The sequence below is a fragment of the Brassica napus genome, chromosome A2 (genome assembly GCF_020379485.1).
Source record: "Brassica napus cultivar Da-Ae chromosome A2, Da-Ae, whole genome shotgun sequence".
NCBI lineage: Eukaryota > Viridiplantae > Streptophyta > Magnoliopsida > Brassicales > Brassicaceae > Brassica > Brassica napus.
The window spans coordinates 6,501,183-6,514,002 of NC_063435.1; the positions used below are offsets into that span (position 1 = coordinate 6,501,183).

Below are 12,820 nucleotides of genomic sequence, written 5' to 3' on the forward strand. Positions count from 1 at the left end.
ATTTAGCGAGACGTTCGTTTTTCTCTAATGACTACTATATTGTGACGATAAAGTTTTTTTTTTTTTGAATTATACAAGAGTATATTGGTCCGAGAGAAGTGATCCAAACTAATCACGTGTTGCCACGTGTCGGTCCTCTGTCTCTAACGATGCCAAAATGTTATAGTGACCGAAACTCAAACCCTAATAGCTTCACCGTATTGGGCTTTTCCTCCTCAAATTAATCACCACCAAATAACAATACTACCAGCATATAGGGTTTATTCAGTTTCAGTGAAAATACTACACAATCTACATTCTACATAGTTAAGTTGTGGTCGTTTGGTATATTGGTTAATAAATTCAACAAATTATACTGTCCATCTAAGCTTATTTATCTAAGTCTAATGTTATTTTTAGTTTTAAGCCATGTTCGGAACTATGTTAGACGCTAGTCAGTCGGTAATTCTGGACTTAGCGAGTTACCGAAAAATCATGGAGTACTTGAAAATTATCCGGAGCCTAGTTTTAAATACAATTTAATATATTTATAATATATTTAGCTATTTTTAAATATGATGACACAAGTTCTTAGACATAATCATATAACTTTTTATATATAATTTTAAACAATCTCTTTTTGATTCGTAAATGGTGTGTTTGGTACGAAAAATTCCCTAAATGCAGTATGTATGTGTTTGTTTTAAGTTTGATAGCTAATTGTAGTTATTTAGTAAAGAATAATTACACAAAATCTGTCAATAATGAGTAAAAAATAATCAACTGTGTTTTAACTTTACATGGACGAAAAAAACTTAAGCAGACAATGCGGGAATTAGGCGGTCAACGGAAACTAAGCGGTCTTACGCAGATCAACGCCTGGCTACACCGATTTGGGCATATTCGCCGCAGTCAACCTCCGAACAACGTGTAGACAGCCGCATTTTTTAACAGGGTTTTAGGACATGACATATACTATTTTAAATATATAAAAAATCAGCTTGGACTAAAAAGAGATTGGTGTAGCTACAGTAAAACCACATGATCCGCATAGAGTATCCAGTGTCTAAAATCATGGGTAACTCCCTTGTTTCTCAAGATAGGAGGTCCATTTTTAAATATTGTTTTTAGAATAAATATTTTTTTTCCAGAGACAAACGTGTTTCGTGGGTCAAAAGCTGAAATTGTTTTTGGCAGAATAGGTTTTAGATATATTTTTTTTCGAACTATTTTTTATAAATTTCATATATAAACTCTTAAACATTTTTATATATACGTTTTTTCTATTAAAGGGTATACAACTTTGAGTTACGGAAAACCTTGAACCGGCTAGCACAAAACGGACAAATATGTGATTTCTTTTTGTAATCCCCTATATATTATTTGAGAAGTATTGCAACATTTTTTTGTAGTCACGTGTCATCACTAGAATGATTCTTAGAATCCTTAGAGAAATAGGTTAGTCTATCTAAATATATAATAAACTTCTTATTAAACCACAATAAATATATTATTAATGTACTTCATTATTTCCTTAAATAAGATTACAGAATTGCCTAATGTGGCTAAAGTATATATGACAATTAATGATTTTAAATAATAAAGATTTGATAAAGATAAGTGTGTATTATAATTATATTTGTTTAATTTTAAGTTATTAAAATAAATTAAACAATCATAGTAATCATATAATAAAAATTAAAAAAATTATTTATATAGTAACCAATTTAATTATATAAATAGTAGATAATGATATTTTTATTCAATATATATTTATTATTTCATAATATGTTATAAACACATAATATATAAAATAATTTATATATAATGTTCATTCCGCGGATCTTAACCTAGTACAATTGATAAGCAGCATTATGTTTTCTCCTGGGTAAGTGTGGGTAGTCATTAATCACAAAAGCAGTCTCTATCTATTTCTCTTTCCACTTTATAATTAAAACACTTTTACAGATTTTTTTGGTCTGTCGTAACAATAAATTTGTCACTACAATAAAGTAAAGACAGATAGAAAAGAGCAGCTACTAACAATAGTTTTGGAGCTGATAAAGTTAAAAGAGAAAGAAAAAACGAACCAAATTGAAACATAGTTGTAGCCGATGGTAAGCCACTTCCAAGTCTTCAACTAACATTCTTAGTCCTAAATGAACATATCTTTGTCCGCAACGTATGATATGAGCCTACAGGTATGTGTACCCCATTTATCTATATCCCCTATATATTAATTGAGGAACATTTGAAAAGATGTAAGCTCAATTTTGTATTAATTAAAAGAGACCCCAATGCATAGGTGACACTCAATTAGGTAGTCAATTACATTCAATTGAAAAATAAGTAGATCCACATTCGATTTTTATATGTTGTTAGATACATAAGTTGGTCAAACTATATGATATAATAATATGATATGTTATTTTCTTTCCTTAAATAAAACGTACGAAATTACCATAAATGACTAATATATATATGACAATTAATGATTGTAATAATAAAGATTTGATAACAATTTATATCTCCTCCATCATTTTTTGTTTCATTTTATATTATTAAAATAAATTAAACAATCAAATTAGCTATAAAAATAAAATTTAGATTTTTTCGTATATGTTATATTTTGAATTTTTAAAAACGACAATAAATGACTAAAACTATTAAAATTATTATGTTAAAAATTAATGATCAATGGTTTAACATTTTTATTATAAGAAGATACACATGATTTTAAAACCATATGAGTAAAAAATATCATTTAATAATAAAATAAATATATATATATAGATTAAACATTATATACCATAAGATTACATAAATATTTTAATATTAAAACTTTCAATGAATTTTCAAGAACATTTATAAATTATAAACTTATTAAAGATTTCAGATTGAAAATTTTGTTATCGATGATTTATATATTTTGCTATAAAACGATATGAATGATCATAGAACCGTATGATTATAAATTCTTATTTAATAAATAACTATACAAAATATACTATTCTTAGAAAAATAGGTTGGTCCATCTTAACTTATATTACACTTTTTATTAAACTAACTATCGAATTGATAAATAATGTACCACAAAATGGTTTGCACTTTCCTTAAATAAAAGCTACGAAATTACCTAATATGATTAACGTATATGTGAAAATTAATTATTATGAATAATAAATATTTGATAACAATTTTTGTATCTTAGTTCTTTTTTTAATTTTATATTATTAAAAGATATTTAAAAATCACATTAAATATATAATAAAAAACCGAACCGAAACCAACCCGATATCCGGATTGAACACCCGTAATCCAAATGAAGCCAAACTATTGTTTCATTCTTCAAAATATAATAAAAATAATAACTTAATTCCGCGCAAGGCGCGGGTCTTATCCTAGTACTAAAGTATTTTGTTAAATCTTGTCATTATAATATCATTTGAACATCATTGAGGCAAAGCTCTTTTTCTTTTAAGAATCTGTTGAACTGTAGATGTTTGATTGGTTAAACAACATTGTTGACAATAGAGTAAGGACCACTGAATGTTCTGACGATTTCGATCGGAAATGTATTTACGAATAAGTAGATACTGTCTTTCACTACTTGCTTTTTTTTTCCGAGGGGGGTTACAATGCATTTGACAAAGATGTACATCCGCTTAGCCTCATCCATTTCAACAACACATGAGCTAATTTAGATTTGACTTAGATGCTCTCATTAAATTGATAATAGAGTTATGAGCCCGAAGGTTGATTGACGAGGAGACTATGTAGTTGAATTAATTAGGGTTGGACGTGTAGAGAGCATTCCACAGCTTCCTCAATTCTATGTAGATTGATGATTTTGCAGACTTTTTACCGATTAAATTCAGAAAGTTGTTTTAAAGTAAAAAATATATTCTATAAATATTTAAATTTTAATCATACATTAGATTTTGACATGCACTTTGAAATCGCGAGATTTGTTTCTTTTTAAAAATTTGGTCAAATTTTGTTAATTATAAGATGATGTATTTTTATTTAAGATAATCTAATCTATTTACAATTTTGTTGATATGTATTTAAAATATACTTATATTTTGGACATGATATGAAAACATGTATTTTTTTGTCAAATAAAAATATGTATTTATAGTCATAGAAATTGTTTATGAGTTTAAAAATTACAAAATTTTATTCTTAGTAATTATAATGTAACTAGGTTAAGACCCGCGCCTTGCGCGGGATGAACATTATATATAAAAATTATTTTATGTATTAAATATTTTTACATATTTTGAAATAATAAATATATTTTGAATAATTAAAAGTCAGTAACTATTAAATATATAATTAAATTGGTGTGAACATATAAATCAATTTTATTAATCCAATTTTTTTTTAATATTTGATAGGATATGTAATTAAATTTAAATGATACTAACATACATAGTATATTTTAGTATATTTTTAATATTAATGTCTATTAAATGATGATTTCTACTCATATAGTGTTTTTGATCATTTGTATCTTTTATAGCAAAAGATTTAAATTACTAACAACAAAATTTTCATTGTGAGATTAATAGTTTTAATAATTTATAATTTTAAAAAAATAAGTTGTCAATGTTCGTTCAAAACTTTTACCAAAAAATTGTTCAAAGTAAATTTTAAAACTAAAATATTTATGTATTTTATATGGTTTATAGTTTAATTTAAAACAATATATATATATATATCAATATTAATAATTAATTAAATTATACTTTTTACTTATATAATTTTGTAATCATTTCAATGTGAAACTTTTAACAGTTTTAGTAATTTATAATCGTTTTTCAAAATTCAAAATATAACATATATAGAAAAATCTAAATTTTTTATTATATGGTTATTGTGGTTGTTTAATTTATTTAATAGTTTAAAATTAAACAAATATGATAGAATATACACTAATTTTTATCAAATCTTTATTATTCAAAATCATTAATTGTCATATATATACTTTAACCACATTAGGTAATTCCGTAATTTTATTTAAGGAAATAATGAAATACATTAATAATGAATTTATTGTTAGTTTAATAAAAAACTTATTATATAATTAGATGGACCAACATATTTCTCTAATGATTCTAAGAATCATCCTAGTGATGACATGTGGCTACAAAAAGAAGTTGTAATGCTTCTCAAATAATATATAGAGGATTTATCTGTTATTAGTAATTTTTATTAAATGAAACCTATAAGATTTAAAAAGAAACCGGGCTATTTAATGTACTGAAAATACAAAAATATATTCTATACAAATGGGCCTCGTGGGGTAAACAATTGATTTGCATTTACTAAATAAAAACAGCCCAATATCATAAAATATGATTTTATGACCGTTTCTCAAAACAAAAAATCATAAGTAATGTTTCTTTAAAGGTTTCTTGATTTTTTTTGGAACTCTTCCGACCATTGCTCAACACAATATACATAAAGGTCAATATAATCAACTGATAATATGTTTTCAATGGTAATATGTTCCTCAAGCTTTAGATTTTTATTCAGTGATTTTTAGAATATGTCCATCGGATGATATCGTAGTAATAAGAAATAGAATTAAAAAAAATTATGAAAGAGAAACAAAAGTTTTTAAACAAGAACTTGTTAGATATCCACTAGAACTCCTTTGCCACATGTTTAATAATAAGTAGTTTAACAATTCAGTTGTATTAAATTATGAGTATTACCTACTTGAGAAATTCATGTGAGACTATCTCGATTTGGTTGCTTTTAGTGTAAAACTCTTTTAGTATTTTGGGCTGGATCTAACTAAGTTATACTCCTTCCCTTCCATAGTATAACATGTTTTGGAGAAAATTTGATATTTCAAAATATAAATTGTTTTGATATTTTTAAAGTACTTTAACTTTATTGAAAATTGGTCAACTAATTACATTTTACTGCATTATTTATGTTTGGTTAATTTATGTTTAATTTATATTATTTAATGATATTATCTTTTTAAAAATAAGTTTCTTAATTCTTATATATGCATTCAAGCAAAACATCTTATATTAAAGAATATGAGTATAATTTTATATTATTTTACATATGAAAGGCATATAGTTAAAAACTAATTTTGGAAAATCTTTTTTTTATCCTGCACAAAAAAATCTGATATTATACTTATCGGGGTATATATTAGTTAATGAAATGATTGAATAGGTTAAGAGAGTGGGCATCAAAGATATTATAACTAAAGTTAATCGCTTAGGAAAAGTAGTGTTTTCTTTTGTTGAAATCAAAGATTATTAGAAGATATGGTCACAAACGAAGAGTGGAAGTCTTTGGTGCCATTTCCACTACGATTCCAACGACATGAGGCACCTGCTTGAGAAAACATTATCACTCTTTCTTTATTTGGATCTTTAATTTTAATATTATATATGCATTAATCCATGGCATTACTGTTTTTTTTTTTTTTTGCGTGCATTCACTACTGTTGACAAAAATGTATACAGCTGAATAAAAAAAGTATATGTGCATGCAGGTAATGCGTGTTTTAAGATTAAGTTTTTTTTGGTAATCATTAAGTTTTTGTTGTTGTTGTTAAATACACCTCAAAGTCACTGCTATGTTTTAAGATTAAGTTTTTGTTGTTGTTAAAAATAATAATTAAAACAGTTATTATCCAAAACGAAATATTGAATAACACCACTTAAAAAAACATTGTATATTCATAAACTGCAGATTTATAAAGAGTAGATGGATTTATCTGTTATACGGATCTAAAAAAAGGTTGAAATGTCTATTCAAGAGCTAATGTTCAATTCTTATCTGTTATAGAGAACACTTGTGTTCACATCCCACGTGTTGCTAACCTACCTCAAAGCTACCTCTAAACAACTTTAACTCTTTTTAATTGAAGTTGATTTGTTAATCTACATCCATTATTATCATTTTCTATTATATTTTCCATTGGCGCTTAAACATGATTGTCTTCTTTATTGAGGATTGGAATTTAGTGTGCTACAAAGAAAGAAAAAAAAAAGATAATCAAAGTTTAGGTGTACGAACTGGATCGACACTTCTGAGCACATACCCGTGAATCTTCACGATCTATCAAACGAATAACATCTTTGTTCATTTGGTATTAAGCTTATACCTTATTAGAATATGATCACTATTTAAAAATAACATTTAGTTATGTGTTATATCAATAAAAATGTTATTGATAACTAATGAAAAGAAATGAAAAGACTAACATTTTATTACATCAGTTCAAAAAAAAACATTTTATTACATACATATATCCCTATATACTTTAAAGACAACATTATACTATTAAACATTCCAAACAATACATTAATTAAACATAGGTCCAAACGATGTAAAACACTATATCCCACCTTTTAACAATTTTAGTTGCAATCATAGAACAAATTATTAAATAAATCAAATAACTGATTAGAGAAACAATCGGATAATTTATGAAAATCAAATTCGAAAATAAATAAAACTAAATTTTTTCCAGGTTGTATAGTTCAAAATAGTTTCATAAAATACAAAGTAATTAGTTAAATTTACATTTCAATCTATTTGTATTTTCTAAAATGGAATTACATTTATTTAACTTAAAAGAAAATTTCATATGAAATAAAACACCGGTAAAATAATATGCTAGGATAGAAAGACACCAAATAAGTTTTATAACTTAAAGTTTATAAAATATTGATATCACATAGTTGTTCAAATAAAAATATTCACTGTAATGCAAATAAATTATATATCAATAATATAATATACATATATTTCATTAACCATTCATAATGATAATTACAGAATAAATTAAAATTTGAAAAATCTTGTAATATCATATTATAGTTAGTATACATATAAAAATAATAAAATGATATAATATTATTATCTTCACCAATATTTTAGTTTTAAATCCTACAATTTTATCTCAATAAAGGTAAATATGTCTATCACACAAAAATATACCTGTCTATAAATATATACAATTATTAAAAATAAAGATAGCTTTTGTTATTTAAAATACTTATATGTTTTGAAGTGTGGATTAGAATCTAGTATTAGGTTATTATCTGATAAAATAATTTGCTTTTATATGGTATACTTTGCATATGCGTTTGTAATTTGTGATGGAATGGTTGTTGAAGCACATAATTTTTGTGATATATCATCTAATGTTATGCGTGCACTTCTTTTATAAAAACTAAAATGTGTGGAAGATTTTGTATATACGAACAACTATTAAATCCCCATACACGTCAAACTCTCTAAGAATGTCATATGCATAATGCCATATGACTCATATCCACCATCTTTCCAGGCTCGTTTTTGGTTCATAAGATTCCAGCCGTGTGTGATGAACGACGATTGTGTGCATTTCTAAAATTTGGTAAAATTGATTGTGTTTTGAACAAATTTTTATAAATTAATTGCTTATTCTTTGATTCTTTGTGAATAAAAACGTCTAACAATTTTCATCACTGCCAATTTGTTAATAGAAAAATCAATTGCTAATAGTATTAATGGCATCAATATATTTTCAGAATTAAAATGTTAAAAAATGTCCCAAACTTTGATTAATATTTTAAAATGAGCACCAAAGACATGTTATATAAACACATACATTAGAGGTGTAACTCTCCTACTTCCCAACCATTCCATAATCCATTTTCTCAAAAAAAAAAATCATTCCATAATCCTTGTTCTTCCGGCCAATTAAATATATGGGTGATAAACTTCGATTATTCATCGGAATCTTGGGTAATTTTTTTCTTTATTTTTTTCTGGGATATTATATTTTCTTAATCTATCTTTTTTTTTTTTGAGAAATATAACATTGTCAGAAATTTTATTTTTTACCAGAAGCAAATTTATGTGAGTTTTTGTTGTTGTTGTTGGAAAACTTAAATATGAACTCTGCCAGGAAATGGAGCTTCCATGCTGCTCTATACCGCTCCAATGTACGTAACAAAAAAACAAATAACTATTTTCATATAGAATTAACCAACAAAGTAAACTATAACTTTTTAAAAAACTTGAATTGATATGTAGATTAACCTTTTCAAGGGTGTTTAAGAAGAAAAGCACAGAGGAATTCTCATGTTTTCCTTATGTTATGACACTCTTAAACTGTTTGATTTACACTTGGTATGGCTTACCGATTGTGAGTCATCTTTGGGAGAATCTTCCTCTCGTCACCATCAATGGAGTCGGCATCTTTCTCGAATCACTCTTCATTTTCATATATTTCTACTACTCGTCGCCCAAAGAAAAGGTATATAATTTATTAAGTATCACATGATATCATATCCTTTTTGTTTCGTAAAATAGTATTCGTGACATTGATCTATATAGACATTTGAATTAGGTTAAGGTTGGTGTTATATTTGTTCCGGTGGTCGTCGTTTTGTTCGGGTTAACGGCTGTAATCTCAGCCGTAGTGTTTGACGAGCCCCGTCACCGGAAATCATTCGTCGGAAGTGTCGGCCTCGTGGCTTCTATCTCCATGTATGGTTCTCCTCTCGTCGTTATGGTAATTAAGCTATATATATTAATACTATTAACTAGAGATATTATTTATACTGGAATGTTATTATGGATCAAGCTAATATAATGTGAATGTGTATGCAGAAAAAAGTGATAGAGACAAAAAGTGTGGAGTACATGCCATTTTACTTGTCATTCTTTTCATTTCTGGCTAGCTCCCTTTGGTTGGCCTATGGTTTACTCAGCCATGATCTATTTCTTGCGGTTCGTTTCTCTAGTTATCACTCCCTTTCTTTGGTTTGTTTTCTTAATTTAACAAAGTTGAACTGGCCCTTAGAACATAAAGAACGCTTCTTTGATGGTTATAAAGATACAAAGAGAGTCCATTATAAATTAATGTTTGTATGACTATATATAGTACAATAAATTGTTGAGATTGTCTTTTGCATGACTGCATGGTTTCGAATATGTTGATTGATTTCTTACACATGTATAGTCACCTAATATGGTGGGGACTCCATTGGGGATTCTCCAACTTATCCTCTACTGTAAGTACAAGAACAAGGAGACGCCGATTATAACAACAGTGATGAGCAAATGGGATGATGAAAAGAACAAGAGAGAACTTGAGCTTGTAGTTGACGTTGATCATGATGGTCATGCCAAAGAGAAGAAGTTCAACTACGCATGTTAGTTAGTTTTTCCCTCCCAAAAAGCTCCATGTGAATCCATAGATTTAAAGTAAACTTGACGGTCTCGTGGGATTATGCTTTCATTACATGATGTTTCATCTCCATTGTGTATCATGTGAATAAAACAAGAGTTTTTGTTCTCGACGACAAAAAATCCAATATGTTACACCAAAAAACAATCCATTCTGTCTATAAAAAGGAACAAAGGGAAAAAAAGGAAAACCCAACGATCAATCGATAGTCTATCAGAATTATTGGCTATTTGTTTTTGTAAAATGTATCCAAAGAGTACGTGGACTCACGGTTTAATCCACAGAAAACACACCTGATACTTTATATATTTTTTTTACTTATTTGTCTAATTTATGGAAAACACTAATATTACTGCCCGTGCTAAGCACGTGTATAATTTTTGGTTGCTTTTAAATTATTTAAAAAATAGAATCGTAATGTCTTAAATCAAAATTGAACTTGTTTTAGACAAAATTTTGAATTTTCTGAAGCTAGGTAACACCTAGAAATATTGTATTTGCTATATTCATTTTCATTTGTATTTATTTTGTAAATAGTTCTTCTTTAAAATAAATTTATTGGAATTAATATTAAAAAAAAACATGAAACTAACATGTACAAAATTCACTATATATTGAACTATGTACAGCTTAAGAAAAAGAACAAACCTACGAAGACAACATTAACATTGGACTGAGATAAAATATCTGGAAAAAAACTTAAGTTGAAGCGTGTGATAAATTTGGGATCTGCTCAGAGGTCTTCATATGTAGTAAATATAAAACTTATCTTGTAGGGGTGTGTGGTTCCACTGTAATCACCGTTGTTACCCAACACTTTGAAATTCATGACATCTAGATACTCTCCTTCTTGTAGGTCTTTTTTGAATTTTTTTTTATCAACTTCTGTGAAACAGAAGCTTGAATCCTTTCTTCCTGTCAAGTATGAAAATTACTCGATCATATCAATATCACATGAGTTTACAAAATAATGTAAGAAAACAGATGACTATTTATGTATACACTTAACAATTTCATCTACAAAATATTTTAAGATATCAAAATGTGTACACCTTTTCATCCACGAGGATCTCTTCCATCCCGAGAACAACTTCAGGTTTATGTTTAGAGTAGTATTCTCATATCCGTGAGACCAAAACTCAGATTTTCCATTGTTTTTGAGATGAATTGAGCTGAAAAATAGGAGTATACTCTAGTGGCATCTTCAACCTAAACGCTGCAGAAATAAAGAGTGGATGATGTATTAGAGAAGAAGAGAAGAATTATTCTAAGAATATTGATAGAAATCGTAAACTTTTGCAGAGTGTTTTGGCTACAATGGTGAAAAAGAAAGAGATGAAACAATGGTTAACAAAAAATATGAAACGGTAGTGATAAAGAGAAAAGGAAAGATGAAACTATCGTGGTGTTCAGTTGAGTATAATGAGAAAAATGGTTTGTGGGATAAAGAATTCTGGGTAGTTATCTATATTTATCTTTTTGCATTGTTAAATTAATTTTATGGTGTTTGTATTTTATCTATCCTTTATTACATTAATAATAAATGTAATATAATTACATACACATAGAAAATGTGCAACGTGAATACAATATAATCAAACCACAATAATTAATTTTTTTGTTGAGAAAAATTAGGAAGTTAGTTTTTGAATATTTAACTGCCGAACAAAAAGGAGATTAAGCAAAGATTAATTTTTTTTTTTTTGCAATACTTTGATGGGCGAAAAAAAAGGAGAAGAAAAGAAAATTTCAAATATTTTTTTTGCAATATCTTCGCTGCCGAAAAAGGAAATAAATTTTTTTTTTTGCCACATGTCTAATTCTGATTAGTGAAGCGACTTATGCTTTATTATACAGAGAATAAGACAATTCTCCTAAATGCACAAAATATAGTTTTTATCATAAAGTAGAACTAAAAAAAAAACTAAAATATCATTCACTAAAAGCTAAAAAGACTAAAATACCATTAGTTAATAATATATTTAATATAACTAAAATTTGAAAAATGTTTATTTAAAATATTATTATTTCAAATTTTATACCCTAAATAAATGTTTTTAAACCCGGACCAAACGAGCTATCAAACCGGATTAAACCGTGAGCTGGGAATATATTCGGGTTAGATAGATAAAACCCATGTATACTTGTAATTTGCTATCAAAATTCAATTTTATTAATTATTTTAATTATTTAAATCATACAACTAATTTTTTTACTACTATATTGAAAACTGTAATAACTAAATTTAATTATGTTTGTAAAATTTACTGAACATAAATAACAAAATATTTAGATTTATTTATGTTTTCATTATGTGATTGACTCAAATGAATTAACCTACATCTTATTGAACGCGATCTAACTATATTGATTCATGACCTAAAACCTTTTTGATTCATTTACCGGTCCGGTTTTAAAAATATTGTTAATAAATAACGAATATATGAGGTTGACAAAAATTACTAATGTTTGAGCAGTATTTTTAAAATACAAACCAAACCGATAATTGAACAGGGTTAAACCGTGAAACAGAAACATATCCGGGTTGGATGGATAAAAACTAGGTTTAATTGGAATTTTCTATTAAAAATAATTTTATTAATTTTTGTCTTTAAAACT

At 26.7% G+C, this 12,820-nt stretch overlaps 1 protein-coding gene across 3 annotated transcripts; it reads left to right on the plus strand.

Annotated features, from left to right (window-relative positions):
• Positions 1-8,214: 8,214 nt before the first annotated feature.
• Positions 8,215-10,313, plus strand: LOC106419400 (bidirectional sugar transporter SWEET3). 3 transcript variants are annotated; one of them, XM_048753915.1, is made up of 6 exons: positions 8,215-8,380; positions 8,915-8,951; positions 9,043-9,265; positions 9,359-9,523; positions 9,622-9,741; positions 9,974-10,313. In XM_048753915.1, the coding sequence occupies exons 2-6, from the start codon at positions 8,929-8,931 to the stop codon at positions 10,169-10,171; spliced, it is 729 nt and encodes a 242-aa protein (XP_048609872.1). In that variant the 5' UTR covers positions 8,215-8,380; positions 8,915-8,928; the 3' UTR covers positions 10,172-10,313. The 3 variants fall into 3 exon arrangements, with proteins under 3 accessions (XP_048609872.1, XP_048609868.1, XP_048609873.1); XM_048753911.1 differs by lacking the exon at positions 8,215-8,380 and adding an exon at positions 8,396-8,751; XM_048753916.1 differs by lacking the exon at positions 8,215-8,380 and adding an exon at positions 8,736-8,751 and having other exon boundaries at positions 8,854-8,951.
• Positions 10,314-12,820: the final 2,507 nt, after the last annotated feature.